We start from the raw sequence: 26,645 nt of genomic DNA, 5'->3' as shown, positions 1-26,645 counted from the left end.
TTTCATTATTAATTCCTGGTCCATCTGCACTTTGTATTTCAAAAAGTGGTGCCCTAGGTAGAACTTTGAAAGATCCAGGCTTCAGTTGAAATTATTATAATCAATAAGTCTGGACAGTTTAAATCATTTATCCAAAGCTCTGCTTTCCCAAGGCACCAGAACTGATGAACTGAAAGACCAGACCCTGAGACTCTGAAAACCTTAAAAAAAAAAAAAAAAGTGGTTAGAGGTGGAAGGGAAGAGAGGCCCAATGAGACTGGGGCTAAAGCAAATCCCCACAAGAAGTAGAGAACACTCTTCAAGAAGTTTTTGCACAAAGTTAAATAGGAAATATTACTAAGGGGGTGAAAACAAAAAACAACAACAAAAAATTCAACTGTACACTATACGAGTTGACAATGTACAAAAATAAAAAAGCTTCAAGTGAAGTTAAGGATAAATGAGAATAATTAAAGGGAATTGAGAAAAGTGACTTAAAAACAACAGGAGCATAATGACGTTAAAGACATTGGCCTGTTCTCCCATAAAATGTTACTAGGTGTGTTACTAGGTCAGTCAGAGGTGTGGTAACTGAATCTAATTCAATGCTTAGGTGAACAGTATTTCCCCAGTCACAGTTTAAAAATTAAAAAAGGGATTACTAAAATGGATCAGAGAAAATATTTCTGTACAGTTCACCCCCTTCCAAAAAAAAATCAAAGTGGAATATAGCACAGTTCTGTAACTGCAACAATGCTCTAACCACAACAATGCTCTAACCGCGAATTGTTGCAAGTGAGCTAAGTGCCTCCAGACAGGTGAGTATGTTTGTGGGAGAAGCCACTGAATAGAAAAGGAACCAGCTGGAGCCACAGACTCAAGGAATCTGACAAGTCATGTACAATCCAGCCACCGTCTCAACATCAGACTGACTTCCACGAGAAGTTTAAAAGATGGTCAACCAGTCTTTGCCGGCTGGTTTCCAACTACAACAAATGGGCCTCTGGTAAACTGACGATTCTCAGTTGGACAGCTCTCATTTGTTGCAAAACCCTTCTAAGGTACCTTCTAGTAACTTTCACCCCTGGTCCTGGTTCTCTCAAAAGCAACACAGTAAACGGTGAAAGTCGCGATTTGGTTTTATTTTTAAACTTCAACAAGCAAACTAGGTTTGCTTGCTGGCATGTCAATACATTCGTGTTTTTTTTTTTTTTTTAACGTTTGACTCCTCTTGAAGGAAAAAGGAATGCCAGGCACAGGTTCCTGCAGACTCACAGGGCTGAGACCGTCACAGCAGAGCGGAGAAAGGGGGCTTAAATAACTATACAGACTAGGAGACGTTGCAACTGATATGAAATCTCCGTTGCCAAGAAGCAAGCAGCTCCAGCCCGTAACCGGGTGCTGGGAAGCGATAGAAGCCACACAGATCTGGCGTGGTAGCCCCGAGTCTGTGGGGGCCAAGGAGCCTCTATCTTTTTTTGCCACAGCGGTTGGGGGTGGGGAGGATGGGGTGGCTAAGTGGGCACTCATCCCCAGGTCAGCGGTAAGCCGGGCGCCTCACGGAGCAGAGTGCTCGGCCCCGGGGAAGCGGCATCGCTAAGAGGAGGGCTCGGTGAAACAACTGGCAAAGCCCAAGCCGCGCCGCTGGGCCAGCTGCCCGTATGCCCAGCCACCCCGCCCGCCGGACGCCGTCCTGAGAACCAGCACCGGTGAGCGCTCCCGGAGTTGGAGACGTCTCGGGCTCGGCTGGGATCCAGTCTATCCCGCCCGCCCACCCTCTCTCACTCCCCGGCCCAGACCTGAGCCAGAGGCCACCCCAAGGGGTGGTGCCCAAGAGGCAGACGGCGTTGCTGGTGAATGGCGCGGGCTGGGCCCGAGCTCCCGCGCGGGCAAGCGAGCGGCTGCGGCGGGTCACTCACCGAGAGGACGCTCATGCGGATTGGGGTCTCCAACAGGCACGCCATCTTGAGCCTTCCCACCCGGCTACAGCCGGCGCCGGCGCGGGGGCCGGCACTTTCGACAGCCGACTACTGGGCCAACCACAGGTACCTCTGCAGAAGGTCTGGCAGGTAGACGAGGACAGACCACCCTCTAGACACCGCTGAACTATGGCCAAAGCCAGCAGAGGGACGAGCAATGGGAAACCGCGCCAGGGGTCTCCTTACGAATCGTCCTCTCAGAAACGGCAGCTACTCTCAGCCTGGGATAGAGGTGGGAGCGGGCAGCAGTTCCCGCATGCGCAAAGAAGATCGGCCGGCCCCACCTGCGGCTCGCGGAGGGCGGAGCGTCAGGGGCGGAGTCTCGCTACAAGATTCGTAGATTGATTCGTTACAATTTCTTGAGTTCCCGTTCTCATTATCCCAAAAGACTGGTGTGTGGAGCCACCTACATAATTTGAAGTTCACTTTCGCATTCATTATCTCACTCCTTCTTTGCACCAAACTCCTAGCGTCGTTATTATCTTCATCTTACAGAAGGACAAACTGTGATCCCAGAGCCAAGTAAGAGTGTTTCACGATCCGATGCTGAAGGGTGAGCTGTTTCAGCATTATCCGACTCTTTCATTCTAGTGTAAAGAATAGATACTCTAGAGCCAGAATGCCTGAGTTTAATCCTTGCTGTTTCACAGAGAGGCATTACTTGGGGACCTCCTGTGCTTCAGTTTCCTCTTGTGTCAAATAAAGGGTTAGAAGAATGGAAAATGTAAAGCTTTTAGAACATGCCTGAGACATAGAAAGCGCTGTAAATGTGTTAGCGTTTCTCGAGCCTCTGAGTCAAGTACACACACACACACAAAAAAAAAGAATGGGGGCAAGAATCTGACTAATTCACACTACCGCTCTGATCGTTGAAGCCAAATAAAAATGTGCTTCTAATTCTATTTTCTGAGTGACGAATTCAGCTCTCTCATTCCATTTGTGTGGTTGTGTGTATATGTGGACAAAGCTGCTCTGGATTTGGCTGAACAGGTTTCAACTTCATGCTGTTCGCAACCAGCGAGGTTTTCACAGGATGATTGCAATGAACCTATTATATTACTCGTCTTTATGCCATTGTTGAAGACACTCCCTAATGCAAGCTGGTATTACCTCTCCCCTGGACTGGAGTAATAGCCTTCCGATGGAGGTTGTAGCTCTAGTATAGCCTTCACTTTGCTCCTCACTGTTTTCCTATCTTCTCCCTGTATTTGGTTTCCAAATTTATTGTGGTACTAATCATTCTTGCTTGTGGCCCAGTGTTCCCTCACTGTTGACCTTCTAGAAAGCAGGGATTTCGTTTCGGGTTTCCTTCCTGCAGGAAGAAATTTCCCACATTTCATTACCCTGCATACCACCCACACAATGTTTGCCAGTCTGCACCCAGGTATTATTCCCTCAGTGTTTTTCTTTAAAACCAATTTCAACTCATTAATTTTAGCCTCATCCTAAACCATAAGGCTCTGAAAAGTCAAGTGTATTTTTAGTCTAGTACACATTAACATAATAACTACAAAAATGTCTAAATGTCCATCCATGTATCACCTAGGTTCATACCATGTACCACCACAAACCACAAAAGAGCAGAGCATAACCCTTGTACAGAGCGTGCTTGCTAAGCTACTTCAGTCATGTCCAACTGTTTGCAACCCTACGGACTGCAGACCGCCAGGCTCCTCTGTCCACAAAATTCTCCAGGCAAGAATACTGGAATGGGTTGCCGTGCCCTCCTCCAGGAGATCTTCCCGACCCAGGGATTCAACCAGCATCTCCCGCACCTCCTGCATTGGCAGGCAGGTTCTTTACCACTAGCAACACCTGGGAAGCCCTATACAGAGCATACAAAGGTATCAACTCAATAGTTGTCATTTGCATGGTGTACAGTTGTTGATGTATATTTGATTCACATTTCATTAATTAGCTCATTCGTTAATTCATTAATTATACTGACTCTTTCTTCTTTCTTGTCTCACTCTTGCTGATCCATCAATCCTGTTCTGCGGAAACACTTTACAAATAAACTACCCTATGTCTTGATGCATAATTCTGTTCTTGCCTCTAACATAGCATCTCCAACAACAGACTGTAACTTTGAGGTAATGTTCTACTTTTCTGTCTCCCTGTTATACACTTCAGAGCAGGCACTAGTTTATCATAGACTAGTCATTTAGTGGCTTCCCTGGTGGCTCAATGGTAAATAATCTGCCTGTAATGCAAGAGACATGGGTTGGATTCCTAGGTTGGGAAGATATCCTGGGGAAGAGAATGGCAACCCACTCCAGTATTCTATACTGGGAAATCTTGTGGACAGAGGAGCCTGGTGGGCTACAGCCCATGGGGTGGCAAGAGTCAGACACGACTGGGTGATTAAACAACAACAAAGTCATTTAGTAAATGTTTGTTGAATGAATTGTTGGCTTAGTTTGCATTCATATTATATCCGACTCTTTGTGACCCCATGGACTGTAGCCACCAGGCCCCTCTGTCCACAGGATTTCCCAGTATAGAATACTGGAGTGGGTTGCCTTGCCCTCCTCCAGGTGGCTTAGTTTGGGCACTCCCAAAGGTAGATCTTGGGGACAATGATTTGGGTGCATCTAGTTTATTTGGAAAGTGTTTCCATGGAACAGAATTGATGGATCAGAAAGAGTGAGATGAGAAAGAAGAAAAAGTCAGTATAAGGGTCCATTGTTGAAGTCACCGCTTATTCCTTAAGGAAACATACAGCATGCCCCCAATCCTGGATAGCCATCGTGAGGTTGGAGCATTAATCCACCACTCCCATCCTGTATTGGTTGAGGGTTTCCCACAGCTTTTAATTCTCTACCCTCCTGGATTGTACTTATGCACAGAACAGAGAGGAATTCCCTAACCTGATGTAGAAAAGCAGAATGTGCAGGCTCACATTTGGGGTAGAATGTGGAGAACATCTCCCTGGTGGGTCAGCCGTAAAGAATCCGCTTGCAGTGCAGGAGATGAAGGTGTCATAGGTTTGATCCCTTGGTCGGGACGTTCCTCTGGAGGAGGGCCTGACAACCCACTCCAGTATTCTTGCCATGGACAGAGGAGGCTGGTGGGCTATAGTCCATGGGGTCACAAAGAGTTGGACATGACTGAAGCGACTGAGCATGCACGCATTTAGATAGCATGCATCTAAACTTGCAACAGAACCCTCATTACAGCCGCAGCTAAAATCAAACATCCAGGCTTTTCTGTTTTATTTCTAGAATATGACACGGCTGTTTTACAGGAAGGAAGTATTGATTAGCAAAGCCCTAAGCTTGGGGATCAGGCATCCCATTTCTAGTCCAAACTTTGCTAATAAATAGTCTTAAGCGAGGGGATAAAGGGATGACAGAGGATGAGATAGTTGGATGGCATCACCGACTTAATGGACATGAGTATGAGTAAGCTCTGGGAGTTGGTGATGGACAGGGAAGCCTGGCATGCTGCAGTCCACAGGGTCATAGTCACACACGAGTAAGCAATTGAACTGAGCTGAACTGAATCTTAAGTACATCTTTCAAACCTAAATAATGAGTAGAAATTTAGGGGTAATTTAAAAAAATTTTTTCAGCCTCCATGGAACAGCAACAACAAAACAGTTAACTTTGGGAATAGCCACACAGACTCCTCAACAAATAGGAATGAAATTTCACCCCTTCCTTCCCTTTCTCAGAGCAGTATTAATTTATGAAAAAAATTGCAACGATGTGTGAGTTTAATAAAGAAAAAGTAGGAATACACAACTGAAAATAAGGGTGGCTCAGCTGGTAAAGCATCCTCCTGCAATGCAGGAGACCCTGGTTCAATTCTTGGGTTAGGAAGTTCCCCTGGAGAAGGGATAGGCTACCCACTCCAGTATTCTTGGGTTTCCCAGGTGATAGTAAAGAATCTGCTTGCAATGCAGTTTGATCTCTGGGTTGGGAAAAAACCTTGGAGGAGGCATGGCAACCCACTCCAGTATTCTTGCCTGGGGAATCCCCAGGGACAGAGAAACTTGGTAGGCTACAGTCCATGGGGTCAAAAAGAGTTGGATGTGACTGAGTAACTAGGCACAGCACAGCAGGAATGAAATCTGAAAAGTATTTATAAATGTCTAAAGCAAATTCCCAGGGTAGAAAAATTAAGCCATATTTTTGAAAGTAGAATCATACCTATGATAAAGAAAAAAAAATTATAAAGAAAGCTTTGGTGTAGAAAGATCTTCCCTCATAGCTCAGCTGGTAAATAATCTGCCTGCAATCCAGGAGACCTGGGTTTAATTCCTGGGTCGGGAAGATCCCCTGGAGAAGGAAATGGCAACCCACTCCAGTATTCTTGCCTGGAGAATCCCATGGACAGAGGAGCCTGGCAGGCTACAGTCCATGGGGCTGCAAGAGTCGGACACGACTTAGCGACTAAACAAAAAAAGGAATGATCCCAAAAGGAATTTAGAAGACCCTTTAAAAGATTTGAAAACAGAAGAGATTTCTTAAATCAATTAAAAAGAAAAAAATGGACTAACAGTGGTACAGAGGAGATATAGTTCAGTTCCACAGACACTAACTGTGGGTTTACTGGTGCACACATTGTCCTAGGGATTCAAAGTGGAATAAAGATGTGGCTCCTGCCTTCACGCAGACAGCAAAAAGAGTGAGTCTCTGAGAGGCTCAGTACTTTGCTCTGTAATACATAAGTCTTCTGGGACCCAATAGGACTCTCCCACATGGGATTACAGAGCACTTAAGCAAGCAACCAATTAAAGAAAATCTACAAGAGCTTTGCAATGAGAAATAATGCATCCATAATTCAGGTGCTTGGAGGATGTAAAACATGTATACACGTAAAGCAGAATTAGTAAGACGTTTAAAAAGTCTTAGAAACAACAGTAAAAAAGGAAATGCACTTTTTGTTTTCTTTCTGTATTTATTTGGTTGTGCTGGGTCTTAGTTGTGGCATGTGGAATCTTTTAGGTGTGGCCTGTGGGATCTTGTTCCCTAGCCACAGGTTGAACCCAGGCCCCCTGCCCTGGGAGCACAGTCTTAGCCACTGGACAATCAGGGAAGTCCACAAAATGCACTTTTTATAACTAGGTAGCTGCTATGGCTAAATTTCAACTTACAAATATAGAAGAAATGATGAATTTGAAAACCACTCTTTTGACAACCATAGGAGTTATAATTGAGGCAAGAGTCAACAATGAATGCTCAAACTAATAGGGAGAAATACGATGAGAAACAGAACCTCCCCACAAGTTACTAATGATAGTAGAAAAGCTTGGTAGATACCACTTTATTATAGTGATTATAATTAATAATACCACTAGTGGGATAAATGGACATCCCATGGTATTATTCACTGAAAGGGATATAACATCAGTTCTGTGGTATTCCTGCCAACATCAGACAAACCTTGAGGGATATACAATAAAACAACACATCTACATCCTTCAAAACTGGCATGAAAGACAAAAAAAGCTGAAAAACTGTTATAGATTAAAGGAAACTAAAGTGACATGGCATTTACTAAATGCAATTTGTGTTCTAGGATTGAATCCTGAAAAAGTAAAATTTCCCTCTTGCAAAAAAACACAAATTCCCTCTTGCTACATAGCACATAAATGGGAACACTGGCTAAGTGGGAACAAATTCTGTGGATGAGGTATCATTGTTAATGTACTGATTTTGATAACTGTACTGTTATGAAGAAAATATCTTTGTTCTTAGGGAACACAGAGTGAAGAATTTAAGTGTAAAAACGGTGTCACTGTGGGTTAAGCAACTGTTTTTTCTTTAATAATGAGAAAGGAACTCATTTAGAGAATAATAATCAGAAGACCAAGGATCCTGGAAATTAATTCACTCAACAAAATGTATTTATTAGGTACCTACTATATGCCAGGAACTGTGGTCAGGGGTGGTAATACAATGAACAAGAGAGACACATTCCCTGTTATCACAGAGCTTTCAAAAAAGGAAAAGAGAGGAACTTCCCTGGTGGTCCAGTGGTTAGGACTCTGCTTCCACTTTCCACTGCAGGGGGCATGGGTTCAATCCTTGGTCAGGGAACTAAGATCACATTTGTGGCACTGTCTGGGGGAGGGTGGAGAAGAAGGGAGACAAGTCATTAGAATGTAGGATGACTAGTGAAAGGGTGTGGGGCTAAGAGAGGGTCTACGAGGATACCTCATCAGGGCTAAAGTCGTAAGACGTCCTTCTAGTAGAGGTGGCTCCCAAGCTCTGACCTAAAGGGTCAACAGAAACAGACCAGGCAAAGCTCTATGTGCTGCTCCACACAGAGCTTGGCTTTTCCATAGATATTAGTCTAATGAAACAATTAAGACACCATTTCTCTGCATTTAGCTGTGGAAACACTGACAGATCTTCCAAGATCGATGCTAGGACAAGAACCTCAATTATTTATAGAAAAGAGACACTAAAAAAAAAAAAAAAAGAGAGACACTAGAAAACCAGCAGGGCTTCAGATGGCTTACCAATCTTCTGGATTACTGGGGACTAAAAGACACCCACACCCCCACCCCAAGCGATAATGACCATGGTAGGCAAATGAGTTTGAAAATGGAGATGTAAAGGTGACAAGTTAGGCAAAGTCAATCCAATCTTCACCATTTACAAGACAGGAATGGAATCTGGAAGTCATCAAATCTATAAACAAGAGATATTGCTAGCTTTATATAAAGAAGTCTGATAAAATCAGGAAGTCGGATGGAATGTCTGACAAGTTAAAAATGCAGAGCCTACAGTCGCCACAGAGCTCTTTTTATTAATATATCTCTGTGATGTTTGCCTCTCTAGTTTTCCCACTGCAGACTTGCTCACTTGTTTCTTGCAAGTAGTGTATTGCCATCAGGTCTGGTATGTGCCACAATCACCTAGTTCAATTACAAAATGCAGATAGCAGGGATGGATGTTTTATCTCAATGTCTATAACATTTTATTTATAAACTGACTAGAAAACTCATTGCCCAGATAGCTCCATAGCTCATTCTCTCATTTCATGAAGCTCAATGTCACCCTATCAACATAGTCTTGCAGAACCACCCTATATTCATTAAGTGCCCTACCCCTACCACAGCATTTCTGATTCCCTCACTCTGTTCTAAATCATCCATCTTTTAAATGCAGTTCTTCCTTCCTGTGTCATTTATTTTTATTCAGTTCTTATCTGGCTGGATTTCATTGTCAAGTCATTTTTTTTTTCAAGAGGGGCTCATGGGTATTGTCTCCTTGGAGGCTTTTCATGGCTGAAAATATCTTGCTTGTTGCCTTTAACTTGAATGATATCTAGGCTGGTATAACATACAAGAATACAGAACCCATTTTAGGTATTTTAAGCAAAAAGATTACAAAATTATTGGGTAAACAGGGAGGGAATGGTTTACTGGAGATCAGGAACAGCAAATTTACCATCACTAAATGAGCTTGGGGTTCTGAGCTGCCACAACTGTTGCCAGAGCCAGGAGAGAAAAGAAATAGTTTTTACTTTTCTTCTACCTTCTAACTTTACACAAATGTTTCTCATTTGCAAAACCTAATCCAGACTTCAGCTGGCAAGGGACTCTAAGAAATGTAGTTTCTTAGCTTCTAGCCCCTGCAACACAGGAATGGGCAGATACATATGTTTCTAAATATTTCAGTGTGTGTTTTCTAAAAACAAGGGAATCCTTTATGTAGCCATAGTAAAATGATCAAGATCAGGAAATTAACACTGATACAGTGCTATCAAATTTACCAATTTTATTCAGATTTTGCAATTATCCTAATAATGTATTTTTATAGCAGCACATAGCATTCAGTTCTCACAAACCTTCAGTATCCTTTAGTTTTTAATCTTTCTCAGTCTGTCCTTGTATTTCACAACAATCATATTAGAAATAAAAGACGGGCCAGGTAGTTTAATATTTTTTGTCAATTTCAATTTATCTCCTATTTTTCAAGATTAGATTATGGTTATGTATTTTTTGTAGGAATACCACAGAAATAATGTAAGTCATCTCAGGAGGCACATGATATGGATTTGTCCAAAGGCTATGGTTTTTCCAGTAGTCATGTATGGATGTGAGAGTTGGACTGTGAAGAAAGCTGAGCGCCGAAGAATTGATGCTTTTGAACTGTGGTGCTGGAGAAGACTCTTGAGAGTCCCTTGGACTGCAAGGAGATCCAAGCAGTCCATCCTAAAGGAGATCAGTCCTGGGTGTTCATTGGAAGGACTGATGCTGAAGCTGAAACTCCAATACTTTGGCCACCTCATGCGAAGAGTTGACTCATTGAAAAGACCCTGATGCTGGGAGGGATTGGGGGCAGGAGGAGAAGGGGATGACAGGATGAGATGGCTGGATGGCATTGCCAACTCGATGGGCATGAGTTTGGGTAAACTCCAGGAGTTTATTATAGACAGGGAGGCCTGGCGTGCTGCGATTCATGGGGTCGCAAAGAGTCGGACATGACTGAGCGACTGAACTGAACTGAGATTAACTTTGATCACTGTATTAAGTGGTGTCTGTCAGGTTCCTCTCCTGTAAAACCCCTATTTGTCTCTTTGTTAAAAAAAGTATCTTTTGGAAAGATACTTTGAGATCATATAAGTGAAGTGAAAGTGGCTCAGTCCTGTCAGACTCTGTGACCCCATGGATTGCAGCCTGTTAGGCTCCTCTGTTCATGGAATTCTCCAGGCAAGAATAAATGAGTGGGTTGCCATTTCCTTCTCCAATAATTGAGATCATATAAATAGCTTCAAATAATAGATATGTTGAGACTATATAAGTATCCTGTGTGTGTGTATGTGCGTGTGTGCTCAGTCACTTCAGTTGTGTCTGACTTTTCTCGACCTCATGGACGGTAGCTCCCCAGGCTCCTCTGTCCATGGCATCCTCCAGGCAAGAGTACTGGAGTAGGTTGCCATGCCCTCCTCCAGGGGATTTTCCCAACCTAGGGATTGAACCTGGGTCTCCTGTGTCTCCTGTATTGTAGGTGGATTCTTTACTGCCGAGTTACCAGGGAAGCCCTATAAGTATCCTGTTACTCTTCAAAGTTTTTCCCAGGTGTTTTAACATTCATTGAAAATTCTTGCTTGAAACAGTGATGATGATGATGATGGTAAATGGTAATTTTTAACTCCAACTTTCCTTCTACATTTATCAATCAGCATTCTTATGTAAATAAGCATTCTCTTTTCCTACACATTTGTTTATTTACTTCTGCCAGGAAGAAATAGTGTATTCTTACTTTATTCAATAGGCTAATGTCTGCTACTATAATTTCATTTTGATGCTGAAATTGTTTCAGATTTGGCCTGTAAGAAAGCCTTCAGTCAATGTCATTTTGCTGTTCCAGATTCTTTGAGAACTCCCTGTTTTCATTTTCTTTTTGTTTCTTTCTTTTTTATTTTTTAAATTATGAAAGTATGATAACACATTTATAGGAGACTTGGAAAATACAGAACAGAGTTACATACAGTTCCACTATATATTACAATTATTTTTTAAGTAGATAAATTAAGACTTTTAGTTGGAATTTCACTATAAAACTCTTAAAAACTATTAGAGTGAATATACAGAAATGTAGAAGGATACAGTAGGCCTAAAAAGCACAATTAGGTGAAAATACAATTTTCATACAACAGTAGGATACAAATTCTATTCAAGTTCCCATAGACTGAAAAATAGGGGACATATCCAGGGACATAAAACAAGGTGCAAAAATTTCATGGTCTAAAGTTATTGAAATCCTACAGACTCTGTTCTCTTATCACTGTGGAATTATGTTAGAAATTAATATCAAAAGATATTTGAAAATAACTCACATATTTTCAAGGAGCACACCTTTGTTTTGTGGCACAAGATGATCCAGACTCATGTACTTTCTCTGCCTTGGAATCAACCGCTTCAACAAGCAGACTTGATTTAGAGGAGAAAGGTCTGGTTGTATCTACAAAGTTTTAATTAATATCTGCTCAGATTTACCCTAGATTAGGTTCTTTTTAGCATGTTTCCATAGTTCACATGTGGTTTCTTTTTTCATTTTGCTCATCATTGAGTATTGGCTTCCCTGGTGGCTCAGAGGCAAAGTATCTGCCTGCCAAGCAGGAGACACAGGTTCGATCCTTGGGTCAGGAAGATCCTCTGGAGAAGGAAATGGCAACCCACTCCAGTATTCTTGCCTGGGAAATTCCATGAACAGAGGAGCCTGGTGGGCTATGGTCCATTGAGTCAAAAAAGAGTGGACATGACTTAGTGACTAAACAAAATGAGTGCCTCTATCTAGATATTGTCTTTGCTCTGACAGAATCAGTATTTTTTTTAAAATTTATTTATTTATTTATTTTTTCAGTGGGTTTTGTCATACATTGACATGAATCAGCAATAGATTTACACGTATTCCCCATCCCGATCCCCCCTCCCACCTCCCTCTCCACCCGATTCCTCTGGGTCTTCCCAGTGCACCAGGCCCGAGCACTTGTCTCATGCATCCCACCTGGGCTGGTGACCTGTTTCACCATAGATAATATACATGCTGTTCTTTCACAACATCCCACCCTCACCTTCTCCCACAGAGTTCAAAAGTCTGTTCTGTACTTCTGTGTCTCTTTTTCTGTTTTGCATATAGGGTTGTCACCATCTTTCTAAATTCCATATATATGTGTTAGTATGCTGTAATGTTCTTTATCTTTCTGGCTTACTTCACTCTGTATAATGGGCTCCAGTTTCATCCATCTCATTAGAACTGGTTCAAATGAATTCTTTTTAACGGCTGAGTAATATTCCATGGTGTATATGTACCACAGCTTCCTTATCCATTCGTCTGCTGATGGGCATCTAGGTTGCTTCCATGTCCTGGCTATTATAAACAGTGCTGCGATGAACATTGGGGTGCACGTGTCTCTTTCAGATCTGGTTTCCTCAGTGTGTATGCCCAGAAGTGGGACTGCTGGGTCATATGGCAGTTCTATTTCCAGTTTTTTAAGAAATCTCCACACTGTTCTCCATAGTGGCTGTACTAGTTTGCATTCCCACCAACAGTGTAAGAGGGTTCCCTTTTCTCCACACCCTCTCCAGCATTTATTGCTTGTAGACTTTTGGATAGCAGCCATCCTGATTGGCGTGTAATGGTACCTCATTGTGGTTTTGATTTGCGTTTCTCTGATAATGAGTGATGTTGAGCATCTTTTCATGTGTTTGTTAGCCATCTGTATGTCTTCTTTGGAGAAATGTCTGTTTAGTTCTTTGGCCCATCAGAATCAGTATTATTGACTGGAGAACTCCCCTGGTAGGCTACAGTCCATGGGGTCGCCAAGAGTCAGACACAACTGAGGGACTAATATATACCTATCACATTACTCAGAGCTTCCATTCCTGGCCATAATCCAAGGAGAAAAAGTGCTATGTCCACCAAAAGATTTACACAAATATGAATGGTGGCTTTATTCATAACAGCCCCAAGTTAGAAACAATCCAAATGTCCTTCAACAGAAAAATAGATCCATGAACTGTGGTATGTTCACACAATGGAATGCTACACAGTAATATAAAACAGCATACTATGGTTGTATCTATCCATAGTAAAGATGATACCAAACCAAACTTGGGTCTGCTTGCCTGTTTCTAGTAAAGCCAAATCTATTGGTTGTGAGGAAGGAAAGAACAGCAATTATTGCAGAGTGCCAAGCCGGGAGTCCAGATAGCTAGTGCTCAAAAGATCCGAACTCCCTGATGGCTAAGGGAAAGGTTTTTAAAGACAGGCTGAGGGAGAGGGTTGTGGGGTGCATGATTTGCTCATGGACATTCTGACTGGTTGGTGGTGAAGCAATCAGGAGACATATCATCAACCTTCTGGTTCCAACCAGCCTGAGGTCTCTGTGCTTGTGGGCAGCATACAGTTAACCTCTTCCACCTGGGGTTTCAGTAGCTGCAAAACAGTTCAAAGGGTATGGCTCAAGATATTATCTCTAATAGTCCTTGAGGAACTAAAGGTCCCTCACTTTAACAGCTAACCAATTATTATTTTGTCTTGTTTGATTGCTTCCCTTTGCTTCCACATTTTCTCACTTTAATTAAATGTATTCTTTGGAATTTGGGGTAGACCTAGGAGGCTAGCGTCTCTACAAGCAAGGTGCAGGCGGAGGACATTGTGGGGGTTGGGGGTGGGGGGGTGTGGTCCTCTGCCCTAGGAAGACCCCATAGTCTTGCTTGGTTACATAAGATTCATGAATGAATTTCACAGGTATTAAGTGAAAGAAGCCAGACTTAAAAGAATACATAATATACACTAACATTTCTATCAAATTTAAAAACAAGTAAAGCTGATCCATGGTGACAGAGGTTAGAATAGAGTCTTAACTACCGGATCACCAGAGAAGTTCGAATAGATTAATTTCTTGATTAAATTTGCCATAAGGGTTTTATTTGTTTACTTGTTTCTGCCTTGGGAAGATCCCCTGGAAAAGGGGTAAGCCACCCACTCCAGTATTCTTGGGCTTCCTTGGTGGCTCAGATAAGAGAATCTGCCTGCAATGCAGGAAACTTGGGTTTGATCTCAGGAAGTTCGATTCTTTTTTGATTAAATTTGCCATAAGGGTTTTATTTGTTTACTTGTTTCTGCCTTGGCCACTAATTCATCAATTGTCAATCTGGTCCTTTTCCCTCCTGGATGTTTTCGAGACATTCTTCCGCTTTCATTGAGTTTGCTATCTAGTTATGCAAACAACTGGTAGGAAAATGAAGAGTCCCCGGTCCCCTTTGAAAAAAAAAAAAAAAAAAAAAACCTGACAATTTTAGAAACTCTTCGAAGAGAAAATTTCAAAATCGTCGGTGGGTTTTTAAGTGTTATTTTAAATCTGTTTTTATTTTGGAGTGTCTCTTAGAAACCTTTTAATTTCTTATCACTTTCAGGCAACTATCTTTGCCGTGAAGGGTACACAAGTTTGGTTTCATATTATCAAACTACTATTTCCGGGAATGTTTATTTTACTTTTCTGGTTTTAATTTCTAACATCTGTCAATCTCTTCGGACTCTAAAACCCGCCAAGACAGGCAAAATCCGAGTCTATTTGAAAGTTCCCTGGAATCCCTGAGTGGATTTGCCCTGCCGATCCCTTTCTCGCGAGATTTGGAAACCGGAAGTGAATTATACTACTGGAGACTCAATTGCAGGAGGCGGCATGTCAAGAAAGGCGGGCGGGTGCTGAGCTCAGTCTGGTCTTCGCTGTCTGTCCTGGGCTGGCTCTGATTAAGGGGTTGCGGCCAGCGCTCCCCTCTTCGGACCGGCAGGATGCGCGTGGCTGTGGCCGGTTGCTGCCACGGCGAGCTGGACAAGATCTATGAGACCCTGGCGTTGGCGGAGCGGCGCGGCCCGGGGCCGATAGACCTTCTGCTCTGCTGCGGCGATTTCCAGGCAGTGCGCAACGAGGCCGACCTGCGCTGCATGGCCGTGCCGCCCAAGTACCGCCACATGCAAACCTTCTACAGGTGAGGGACGCGGCCCGGCCCGCGGTACGAGGTATGGGGCAGCAGCGGTGGGGGCTGGGTTCCAATCCCGTCTGCCTACCTCTGACCAGCTGTCTCTCTTAGTTCTCGTTTCTCGTCTTTGTTCGTGCTGTGTATCTAGGAAGTGGCGCTTAGTAAATGTCACTTTTCTTCTTTCTATTCATCTGTTTTATTTGTTTCGAAAGGAATCGCAGCCTGAGAGGGACACCTGAAGAAAGAAATTGACAGGTTCCTCTACCTTAATGCATAAGATTCTGGGACTTGTTCATTTAATGATCCAAGAGTTTTTATTGGACCCTTGCTGTGTGCTAGTCCTCATTCAGGGCTTGCCCTATGGCTCAGACGGTAAAGCATCCGCCCGCAATACAGGAGACCTGGGTTCGATCTCTGGGTTGGGAAGATCCCCTGGAGGAGGGCATGGCAATTCACTCCATTATTCTTGCCTAGAGAATTCCATGGACAGAGGAGCCTGGCGGGCTACAGTCCATGGGGTCACAAAGAGTCGGACACGGCTGAGGACTAAACACAGCACACACAGCACAGCCCTCATTCTGGAATGAGCAGTGAACTGACAAAAGTTTTTGACCTCACTGAACATACGTTGGCTTGAAACCCAAAGTGGCAGCTCTTCATTCTTAAGGAAAAGGATGGGGAATTCGTTTAGGAAGAGCTTTTAAAGTTTTTATGATGAGCTCAGATTTTTTTCCTTGAGATCATTTTGCTTTTCTGCTGTGACTAATTGTATAGGCATGCCCACTTGCTCTTCTCTGTGTCTCATTTCTGCAATACCAATTGACAACTTTTACCTTTATGTTCTAGGTATTACTCTGGGGAGAAAAAGGCCCCAGTTCTCACGATTTTCATTGGGGGAAACCATGAAGCCTCAAATCATTTGCAAGAGTTACCCTATGGTGGCTGGGTAGCACCAAACATTTATTATTTAGGTATGTATTTATAGGTAATTTATTGGTCTGATGGCATGGAAGAGCCTGCCAGGATTTGTATATCAGTTGATCAACGTCTTGAGATGTGTGGTGTTTGGGGACTCTCTTGATTTAAATAGTTAATTATGAAAATTTAACTAAAATATTTCAAATAAGTAGGCAATCTTGAGAATATGCCTGTGCATCATTTAGTGTTTTAAGCAATGCTTAATGTAACTGCAAAGAGCTTCTACCCTATTTGCATTTTCTTTATATTTTTCCTATTCCTCTTATTAAATTAAAACAAATTTTTAATAATGGAAATTGCTAAACATTCATAAAATAGAGAACAGTATAATGAATCTCTGTACCTATTAACCAGCTTTAACAACGATTATCATTGTGTTCCTTCTTTACCCCACTAAACTCTTTTGTGGGAGGAGGTGATTGGAGTATTTTAAAGCAAATCTTAGCCATCAGATTATTTCACCTGTAAATACTTTAGCACATATTTTTAAGTGATGAAGATTTTTAAAAATACCACTACTGCAGTACCAGGATTGCACCAGTTATCTATTATCATCTGTTACCTAGTTTATGTTCATATTTCCCTGATTATCACAAAGAAGTCTGTTTTACAGTTGACTTATTCACATAGGATCTAAACAAGGTCTGCACATTTTATTTGATTGTCATGATTCTGAAATCTCATAACTGTCCCTTTTCACTTTCCTCCCCACCCCCCATGCTATTTATTTGTTGAAGAAAATGGGGAATTTATCTGGCTGTAATTGACTTTCCTGCTTTCTAGGTTTAGCTGATTGGATTCCCTCGTGTTGTTTAGCACTCCTTTTATCCTGTGTGTTGCCTGTAATTTGCATTTAGGTTTATAGTCCTGATTAGGTTCAGGTTCATTTTTAACCCTTTTGAACTATACAGTCTTTTCATGTCTTTATTTAAATGTTTACAGGTGTTTCTAAACTTTAGAAACTTCATTCTTCTTTATTACTGATTGATCTTCTTTTGACAATTGTAGTATTGTGAAAAGGTGAAATTGAAGATGATCAATCAGAAATGAAATATAGAAACTGCAGGTTCTTTATACTTTACACCTTTGACTTTCAGGTTTATAACATATAAATCCATCATAGAACATTTCCCCTATTTCTCCCACCCCATCCCCATATTCCATTAGGTACCAAGCTTCCCAGGTGACTCAGTGGTAAAGAATCTGCCTGCCAATGCAGGAGACATGAATTTGATCCCTGGGTGAGAAAAACCCCTTGGAGAAGGAAATGGCAACCTACTACAGTATTCTTGCCTGGAAAATCATATGGACAGAGGAGTCTGACAGGCTTCAGTCCATGGGGTCACAAAACAGTCGATCAGGACTTGATGACTACACAACAAAACAGCAATTTCCCTCTTCACACACCCTGTCTCATTTGTTCCTTCCTCTCTGCTCAGTTTCTTGCCTGGTTTGCTTCTAGTCCCCTCTTCCTAGTCCACCTTATATATTGTTGGCATATTTCTATGTAAAAGGGTAACCTCATCATGATACTTAATTTTCACATAATTTTAGGACTGAATGGTATTCTTGGCCTCTAAACCGTTCAGTTAGTAAAGAGATTGCTTTTTCCCATAGTAATTTTATTTAATTGTGTAATTTTTCAGGTTTGGCAGGAGTAGTAAAATACCGAGGAGTAAGGATTGGTGGAATCTCTGGTATCTTTAAGTCTCATGACTATCGAAAAGGTATTATTATCCTTTAAAAAAAAACAAAAACAAAACAGAAAACATTGTGTTCTTTTTTTAAAAATTGAAGTATACTTGACTTACATTGTTACATTAATTTCAGGTGTACAGCTAAGTGGGTATTGTTATTCTGAACATTGTTTTAATTTCTTCTTATTTATTTTTATTATTATTTTATTTTTTGGCTGCTCTAGTCTTTGTTGTGGTGTGAGGGTGTCTCTAGTTTCATTGTGGGGGCTTCTCTAGTTGTGGCTTGTGGACTTAGTTGCCTCGTGGCTGTGAGGCCTTAGTTCCCCACCCAGGGATCAAACCTATGTCTCCTGCTTTGGAAGGTGGATTCTTAACCGCTGGACCACTAGGGTGGTCCCTTGAGAATTGTTTTTAAACTTTAGAACTTGTATGCCGCACAGTAACTTAAACGTAATATATAGTTTGACTTTTTCATTGAATTTCTTCTATGAACAGATTTATTGTTAAATTTATAAAATATTATATACATATGAAAACATACAGAACATTAGAATGTATCATCTGTGTATCCACCTTTTAGTTTTATTTGGTATTTTGCCATTTTCAGTTTTGATTTTTAAGAAAAAAAGGAGTGCAGATAAAATCAAAATTCATTCTTTGTCTGTCGTCAGCCCCATCTCTCCCCTTTATTCCTCTCTTACTTCACCAGGGAGTCCCTATTCTGAATTTGGTGTTTATCATTCACTTGATTATTTTATGTCATTACCATATCAGTTAATAGCTTTAAACAATGTATTATATAGCATACTCTAAACTTCATTATAAGTGTATCATTTTACATATATTTTTCTGCAATGTGTTTGTTTATATGTTTTTGAAATCCATGTTGATACATGTAACTGTATTCATTTTAATTTGTGAATAGTATTCCATTGTATAAGTATACCACACTGTATCTGAATGAATCATACCTTGATTTTAAAGAAATAGCTTGGATTCCCATTGATTTTAAACTTTCATGAATTAAGTTGGCAGCTAAGATTTATATCCTCAGTGTAATTGTTAAATTCAAGTCTGTTCCTTGCTGCCCTGCTCCCTGTTCTAAACTGTTGGAACAGGTCTACAAAAATAGGCCATCTCATATGTAGCAGGTGTAGATGCAAATAGAAACCACTCTTTGGAGGATAATTGGTAATATCTGTGGAAATTATACAAGTATTTTGACCAAGGAATTTATCTACAGATATAGTCCACAAGTGCAAAATGATATAAACAAATTTATTTATTTCAGTCTTCTTTGTAATAGCAAAAGATGGGAACTAATTAAGCATATCATGATATAGGGACTTCTTTGGTGATCCAGTGGTTAAGACTCCCAGCTTCCACTGCAAGGGGCTTAGGTTTAATCCATGGTCAGGGAACTAAGATCCCACATGCCATATGCCAAATTCCCCATCCATCCTTCCCTCACTTCTCTTTCGCCTTCCCCTATACCTTTCATATGGTATCTTTCAAATCTTAAACTATGTGAATAAACAGTGTCAGTGTATTCCAAAATTAAATATAATTTAATTTAAAAATCAGAAGCCCCTCTAGTCATTTAGATTTATACTTTGTGGTTACTTATTAGAAAATACCAGCATTTTGAGAGCAGGGTTTTTCAAATAAAATTTTTAAGAACCAAAAATATTGATGACAAACATCAGTTTTGGAGAAGTATATGTATGTATTTATATTTTCAGTATTTAAAGGAGTTGAATACAACGTCTCTTCTTTAAGGTCATTTTGAGCGCCCCCCTTATAATGCAGCTACAATAAGGAGTATATATCATGTGAGAAATATTGAAGTCTACAAATTAAAACAGGTATGTAAAAACTACACTATGGCAGACTTGAAAAAATGTAAAGAAATTGTGTACCAGAATGTATTTTGATCAGTTTAGTCTACTACTTCCAAGAAGAGCTTAATCCTGTATTTCTAAAATTTGGATCTTGAGTTGTTTTTAGGAGGTTCACAGATGAACATTTATAAATTTTTAATGACTATACATTTATTTTAGTGATTAATAATAAAATATTTGATCCATGATTTCAGCTACTATTCCTTAAGGTAAGGTTGAAGAATATATATTGGAAAAAAGTGATAGTTTACAGCAAGTATTACTTTTTTATTTTAAATAGTGATATTAAATAGAAAATAATAGTGATAGTAGAGGATATGGGAAAATCGTGAAGGTCATATTGAAACACTGGCTTAATTGAATAGTGGGTGAAACTAGGTTTTTGTTTGTGATCCCATTCAGTGCCTGGGCTTCCCTTGTGGCTCAGCTGGTAAAGAATCTGCCTGCAATTCGGGAGACCTGGGTTCGATCCCTGGGTTGTGAGGATCCCCTGGAGAAGGGAAAGGCTACGCACTCCAGTATTCTGGCCTGGAGAATTCCATGGACTGTGTAGCCCATGGGGTCACAAAGAGTTGGACACGACTGAGCTGACTTTCACTTTCACTTTTCAGTGCTTAACACTGGGCTAGCAATTTTCATCTGTGATAGTTCATATAAATGTCACTCAGATTCTGTGAGATATATATTACTCAACTTTGTCACACTAAGGGTGAGAGGCCAAGGCTCAGTTAGGGAAAGTCACCTGCCGGAGACTTCCCGAACTGTTACGTGGTAGTTTGCTAGGCTGAACTGAGCCTGGCAGTCTAATCAAAGTGTGTCTCTACTGAGCTGCCTTGCCATAGAAAATAAGGATCATTTATGAGGTAGAGAGAAAGTTATTTCTCTTTGCCTTGATGAGTGAGTAGCTCAGTATTTCTATAACTTCATTAAAATGTCCCTAGGATGAATTACACTGAAATTTAGAGAACTCCATGGGTAAGTGGTTGTGTGGTAGCAGAAGGAAGGCAGGGAATTCCTTTTGTTTAATCTCTTTTTAAGAGCTTGCTTTCTTTTCTTTTTCTGTTAAAGCTGAAGCAGCCTATGGACATATTCTTATCTCATGATTGGCCGAGAAGTATCTATCATTATGGAAACAAGAAGCAACTTCTTAAGACTAAATCTTTTTTCCGACAAGAAGTGGAAAATAACACACTAGGAAGTCCTGCTGCCTCCGAGCTTTTAGAGCACTTAAAACCTACTTACTGGTTTTCTGCCCATCTCCATGTAAAGTTTGCAGCCTTGATGCAGCACCAGGTAGGAACCAAAATGCTTATTCTTTGATTTAATAAGCGCTTACTGAACGTCTATGGGTACCATGGGCACAGTTGGGAAGTCAGTGAAAGAAATCAAAGATAAGTTTCCTTTTGTGAGTAACTCAGCATCCAATCGGGAGAAGGGACAAGCAGTCAATTATAGAATAGTGTAGTAAGTCTGTGACAAAAAGTGCTAGGGTACTGTGGGAACTCCTAAACCAGGCCATGGTAAGATGGGGATGCGGACAGAGAGATGAAGGGATAGAGGAGGTTTTCGAAAGGAATTGATGTTGCCAGGAAGAAGTAGGTTATCAGGGTAATCTAGGCCGAGGGGCCAGTGTGTGCACAGGCTGTAAGTCTGAGAGTGTGGTGTCTTTGGGGAAGTGCAATTTGTCTCTAGGGTTGAGGCACAGGGAGAGATAGAGCTGGAGCTAGATCATAGCTGCCTTCCAGCCATGCCCTGGAGTTTGGGAAAGTTGGGAGATAATCAGAGTTTCATTTCAGAAGGATTAGTTTGGCAACAGTTTTGTGTGTGGGTTGGAGTATGTAAAGTGGGAGACAGAGGGGGCTATATAAGTAAAAGATGAGGTTCTAACCTATGGCAAAAAGGGAACACAGAACGAAACAGGCTCCAGAGAGATTTTGGAAGCAGAATCATCAGGATTTAGTCACAGAGGAAGGAAACCTCCCAGAGTGCTCCTTGGGTAACTGCATAGCTGATTGTGCTTGATGGCAGGTAGATAATACAGACTTCAGAGCTAGGCTTTTATGGAAATACATGGTTCTTCCTTTCACTTCCAATTCTGACTTAATTCTGACTTTCCCATAAAGTATTCCCTAGGGAAAATGTTTAGAAAATGCTGGGTTAACAGAGGTACCTTCTCAGAAGCTTCTCTAGAATTTCTGAGCATCTTTATTATTTACTTGGCTGCATTGGGTCTTAGTTGCAACACGTGGGATTGTGCATGGCACTTGGACTTCTCTCTGGTTTATGGTGCATGGGCCCCAGAGCATGCTCTCAGGCTCAGTAGTTGCAATGTGGGCTTGGTTGCCCCATGCACGTGGGATCTTATTTCCCTAACCCTAACCCCTGTGTCCCCTGCATTGGAAGGTGGATTTTTTAACCACTGGACGACCTGGGAAGTCAACCTGGGAGTCTTTAATGTCCTAATGGGCATCACCTTTCTCCAGGATCAGGGATGGGGTATGCAGCGCTTCCTGAACTTCCTGGACCAAATCCTCTGCTATGGTAGAGGCGTACTTCAGTGATGCTCCTCAAACACAGTCTGGAAGGTTCTGCCTGAAAACATGCCTGTGGGCCCTCTCTTCTTCTCACTCCCCAGCTTCACTGGGGGAAGGAGGCGAGGTGACCTCTTTCATTTTCCTTTGGGCTGTTGCCAACGTGATTATCCTCACCTCCAAGTCTTCTGTTTCTGTCAGTCACCTGCCCCTCATCGCATCTCTGTCAATCTCTTCTGGGCTTGTGACTTTCTTGGACTCTTACTGAAGCACCTGGCTTGATACTCCACCCCCGCCCCCACCTGCCCAACTCAGTCTTCTGGTATCAACCTCAGGAGCTTGTGTCTCTGAATTAAAGCTATGTTTGATCTCCTTTTTCTTGGCACCTCTGACTTCACCAGTCTTCTGTTTGAGCTCTTTAACCAACACCAGAGATCATCCATCCTCAGAACCACCCTACTTCCCGGATCTGCCCATGGTCTCCGTGCTTCCTGCTGCCCACTCCCTCCCCACCACGGAATCAAAACTCTCAGCAGGGTATCGAAGAGCTTGCTTCCTTGCTGTTCTTATGAGTCACTTTTTACTTCTTCCAGTGTGACTTTCATGTTTGTGATCCCCCCATGTTGCTTTCTGCCAGTTCACTTTTTAAAAAGAGCCTTATTGGATTTTTATTTCCATATCAAAAAATTCACCTATTTTAAGTGTAGAATTCAGTGATTCTTAGTACATTTTCAGAGGTTGTGCAAATATCATATATAATCCAATTTTAGAACATTTCCATCACCCCAAAAGATCCTTTGTGCCTCTTTGATGTCAATCTGTGTTCCTGCCCTCAGCTGCAGCCAACCACTGCTTTTTATCTCTGTGGATTTATCTTTTCTGAACATTTCATATAAGTGGAATCATAAAATATATAGTCTTTGGTTTCTGGTTTCTTTCTTTTGCTTGCTTTGAGGATCATTCCTGTAGCATGTGTCACTCTTTCTATCATTTTTATTGGTGAATAGTATTTTATCGTGTGGAGATATATATATCTATATCTACTTTGGTGTTATATCTAAGAATCTTTGCCTAACCCAGGATTACAAAAATTTTCTATTAATTCTTCTACAAGTTTTATGGTTTTAGCTCTGCCAGTTTACTTTTAAGCTCTTCTCTTGTCTGGTCTTTAACCTTTGTGTTATATGCTTTGGTTTGTGAGTTTTACTTGCTTTAACATTATCGTTACCACCGTTACTTTCTGCTCTGACTACTGTAAGGACTTTTTTTTCGTTTGGCTGTCTGGGTCTTCATTGCTTTGCCTGGACTCCTCTCGTTGCGGTGCACAGCTCTAGTTGCGGTGTGTGGGCTTCAGTGGTTGCAGTGTGTGGGCTCAGTAATTGGAGCACCCCGGCTTAGTTGCTCTGTGGCATGTGGGATCTTCCTGGACCAGGAATCAAACCTGTGTCCCCGGCACTGGCAGGCAGACTTTTAACCACTGGACCACCTGGGAAGTCCTGTTGTAAGGAAATTGAAGCCCAGAGAATGTAAGTGCCTTGCTTGCCATTGTACAAGTAGAAATAGAGCTAACTTGTTTTTGGAAAAGTAACAGTTCCTTTAACACACAACTTAGAGGTATGGGTAATAAAGACTATTTCCGTCCTATTCAATGTATGACTTGCCTGAGATTTTTTTTTTTAATATTTAATTGGAGGATAATTGCTCTACAATGTTGTGTTGGTTTCTGCCATACAGGAACATGAATCAGCCGTAGGTATATATGACCTCTCCCCACCCCACCCACCTGAGGTAATGTTTTAACATTATTTATTAAATCATGGTTCATATTTTCTAGACCATGGATAAAGGACAGTCAACCAAAGCAACCAAATTTCTAGCCCTGGACAAGTGCTTACCACACAGAGACTTTCTTCAGGTAAAGAGAAAATGAAATAGCTTTGCCATGTAGTTTGCTCTTCCAATGATTAAAAAAAAAAAATTACTATTCTTTCAGAATTTATTGTTGTTCTTTGTAATTTATATATTCTGAGATTTCTTTGGGAATGTTTAAGTTATGTTAATGTTTTTAAGCTACTAAATTAAATTCCTAAACTGTATTGTTATATTGATATTCCTAGAATATAAGAATAGGCATGTATTTCTTAAAATTACTGATTTCTTCCTGTAGGTAATAGAAGTAGAACATGACCCCAGTGCTCCTGATTACTTGGAATATGATGCTGAATGGCTCACTATTCTCAGGGCTACTAATGATCTTATTAATGTGACTGAACGCCTGTGGAATATGCCTGAAAATAATGGCCTGCATACAAGGTAGGTCTGGCCTTATTTAGGATTTGCTATCTCCATTGTATGCACAGTTTTTGTCCCCTCCACCTTGTTATAATTTTTTTAATCAAAGGAGTTATTGTTAAATGACTGTCAAAACAATTCAGAGTTTACCAACTGGTATGAAAACTGCATGTTTTCCATCTAAGAAATCCAAGAAAATGGACTGCTGAGCACCAGCTCTAACAAGTGTATAAGTGCATCAAACTGTAAGATGGTGGAGATTTGGTTCACACATTAAAATAATTTGTACTTGTTTTAGGGTGTGAGTTAAGGACAGCTTTTTCTAAGAATTGTTTTAATTTAAAAAATGGCCCTTTGCTAAGTTAACTATAATTTTATTAATTTTGAACTATGGTTAATTTTTAAATTCTAGCACCTGCAGTCCATAGTTAGATCTCATCATTTATTGCTGAGGTTGATAAAATGTAAAAAGCTATTGTTTTGAACTTTTTAGATGGGATTACAGTGCAACAAAAGAAGCTATTAACGAAGTACTGGAGAAATTGAATCATGACCTCAAAGTTCCAAATAACTTTAGTATAACAGCTGCTTGTTATGACCCTAGCAAGCCACAGACACAGATGCAGTTGGTTCATAGGATCAATCCTCAGACGACTGAATTTTGTGCCCAACTTGGCATCACAGACATTAACGTCAGGCTTCAGAAGGCCAAGGAAGACCAGCACTTGTGTGGTGACTATGAAGGGCAGGATGACGTGGAGGGTAATGACTCTGGAGAAGAGCCTAGTGAATATAACACAGACACATCTGCCCTGTCCTCTATTAATCCAGATGAGATCATGTTAGATGAAGAAGAGGAGTGTGATGATAGTATTGTAAGTGCACAGAGTGACTTGAATATACCGTCTGTAGAGCTGTCTTCTGATCAAGCTTCTGACTTTTCTGCAAGCTTCTCTGACATCAGGATCTTGCCAAGTTCCATGACTGTATCTTCTGACGATACATCAGGGTCCCCAGTGTGCAAGGAGGGGAATTCCGGTGACCCTGTGGACTTGGGGGATGGAAAGGACTTAACCACGGTGCCATTGAAGAGGCTGAGTGATGAACATGAACCTGAACAAAGAAAGAAAATCAAGAGAAGGAATCAAGCCATCTATGCTGCAGTGGATGATAATGGTACAGCCTGAGACAGTTTACTTGTCTTAGTATTATATGTAGATACATGATTTTTAAGACTATATTTTTAGAATTGGATCTTTGACTCAAGACTTAAGTTTGTAATAATGAAGTTATATAAGAAGATTTTAGTTAGGTATTGACTTTAGGTATTATCTTTTGAACTTTGTATGTTTCAGATGAAAAAGATATTAAAATTTCATATATTTACTTGATTGAGTACCCCTTTTTCTGAGAACTTATTCACTTTCATTTTTTTTCAGCAAGCACTTACTGAACACATACTTTGTATCAGGTACTTTTCTATAAGATGGCACTACAGGGATGAGTAAGACAAGGATTCTTGCCTTCATAGAGTTACTACCACTCTAAGTATTTTGGTGTATAAAATAATGGCATATTTATATTTTGTTTTACAGAGTTAAGTCATTATTGTATCTATACTTATATGTGCTCTCTTTTCATTTGTTATAAATATTTTCTCTGGTCAGCTCTTCATTTCAGTTCAGTTCAGTTGCTCAGTTGTGTCTGACTCTTTGCGACCCCATGGATTGCAGCACACCAGGCCTCCCTGTCCATCATCAACTCCTGGAGTTTACTCAAACTCATGTCCATTGAGTCGGTGATGCCATCCAACCATCTCATCCTCTGTCATCCCC

At 41.0% G+C, this 26,645-nt stretch overlaps 2 protein-coding genes across 8 annotated transcripts in view; one reads left to right on the top strand and one right to left on the bottom strand.

Moving 5' to 3' along the window:
• Positions 1-2,028, bottom strand: part of ARMC8 (armadillo repeat containing 8) — a 103,807-nt gene extending 101,779 nt beyond the window's left edge. For 5 of the 6 annotated variants that reach the window (XM_043873554.1, XM_043873560.1, XM_043873553.1 and 2 more), the window contains exon 1: positions 1,899-2,025. In XM_043873554.1, the coding sequence (XP_043729489.1) occupies positions 1,899-1,943 (45 nt within the window). In that variant the 5' untranslated portion in view covers positions 1,944-2,025. Of the gene's footprint in view, positions 1-1,898 lie in introns of all 6 variants that reach the window. The other variant, XM_043873556.1, reaches the window with a different exon arrangement.
• A 199-nt stretch (positions 2,029-2,227) lies between these two features.
• DBR1 (debranching RNA lariats 1) lies at positions 2,228-26,201 on the top strand. 2 transcript variants are annotated; one of them, XM_043873561.1, is made up of 9 exons: positions 2,228-2,511; positions 14,986-15,420; positions 16,258-16,382; positions 18,036-18,116; positions 19,866-19,951; positions 21,056-21,280; positions 24,353-24,433; positions 24,686-24,831; positions 25,304-26,201. In XM_043873561.1, the coding sequence occupies exons 2-9, from the start codon at positions 15,224-15,226 to the stop codon at positions 25,995-25,997; spliced, it is 1,635 nt and encodes a 544-aa protein (XP_043729496.1). In that variant the 5' UTR covers positions 2,228-2,511; positions 14,986-15,223; the 3' UTR covers positions 25,998-26,201. The 2 variants fall into 2 exon arrangements, with proteins under 2 accessions (XP_043729496.1, XP_043729497.1); XM_043873562.1 differs by lacking the exon at positions 18,036-18,116.
• Positions 26,202-26,645: the final 444 nt, after the last annotated feature.

The sequence above is a fragment of the Cervus elaphus genome, chromosome 19, assembly GCF_910594005.1.
Source record: "Cervus elaphus chromosome 19, mCerEla1.1, whole genome shotgun sequence".
NCBI classification, from domain to species: domain Eukaryota; kingdom Metazoa; phylum Chordata; class Mammalia; order Artiodactyla; family Cervidae; genus Cervus; species Cervus elaphus.
Note: the sequence above shows the minus strand (reverse complement) of the source record. Positions and strands in the feature narration are given on the sequence as shown.

Bases quoted from the DNA above. Each gene is read 5' to 3' on its own strand.
- DBR1 (XM_043873561.1), top strand. From the start codon at position 15,224: ATGCGCGTGGCTGTGGCCGGTTGCTGCCACGGCGAGCTGGACAAGATC. The intron at 18,117-19,865 runs GTATTATTATCC...CTCTTCTTTAAG, and splicing joins GTCTCATGACTATCGAAAAG to GTCATTTTGAGCGCCCCCCT. The intron at 24,832-25,303 runs GTAGGTCTGGCC...TGAACTTTTTAG, and splicing joins AATAATGGCCTGCATACAAG to ATGGGATTACAGTGCAACAA.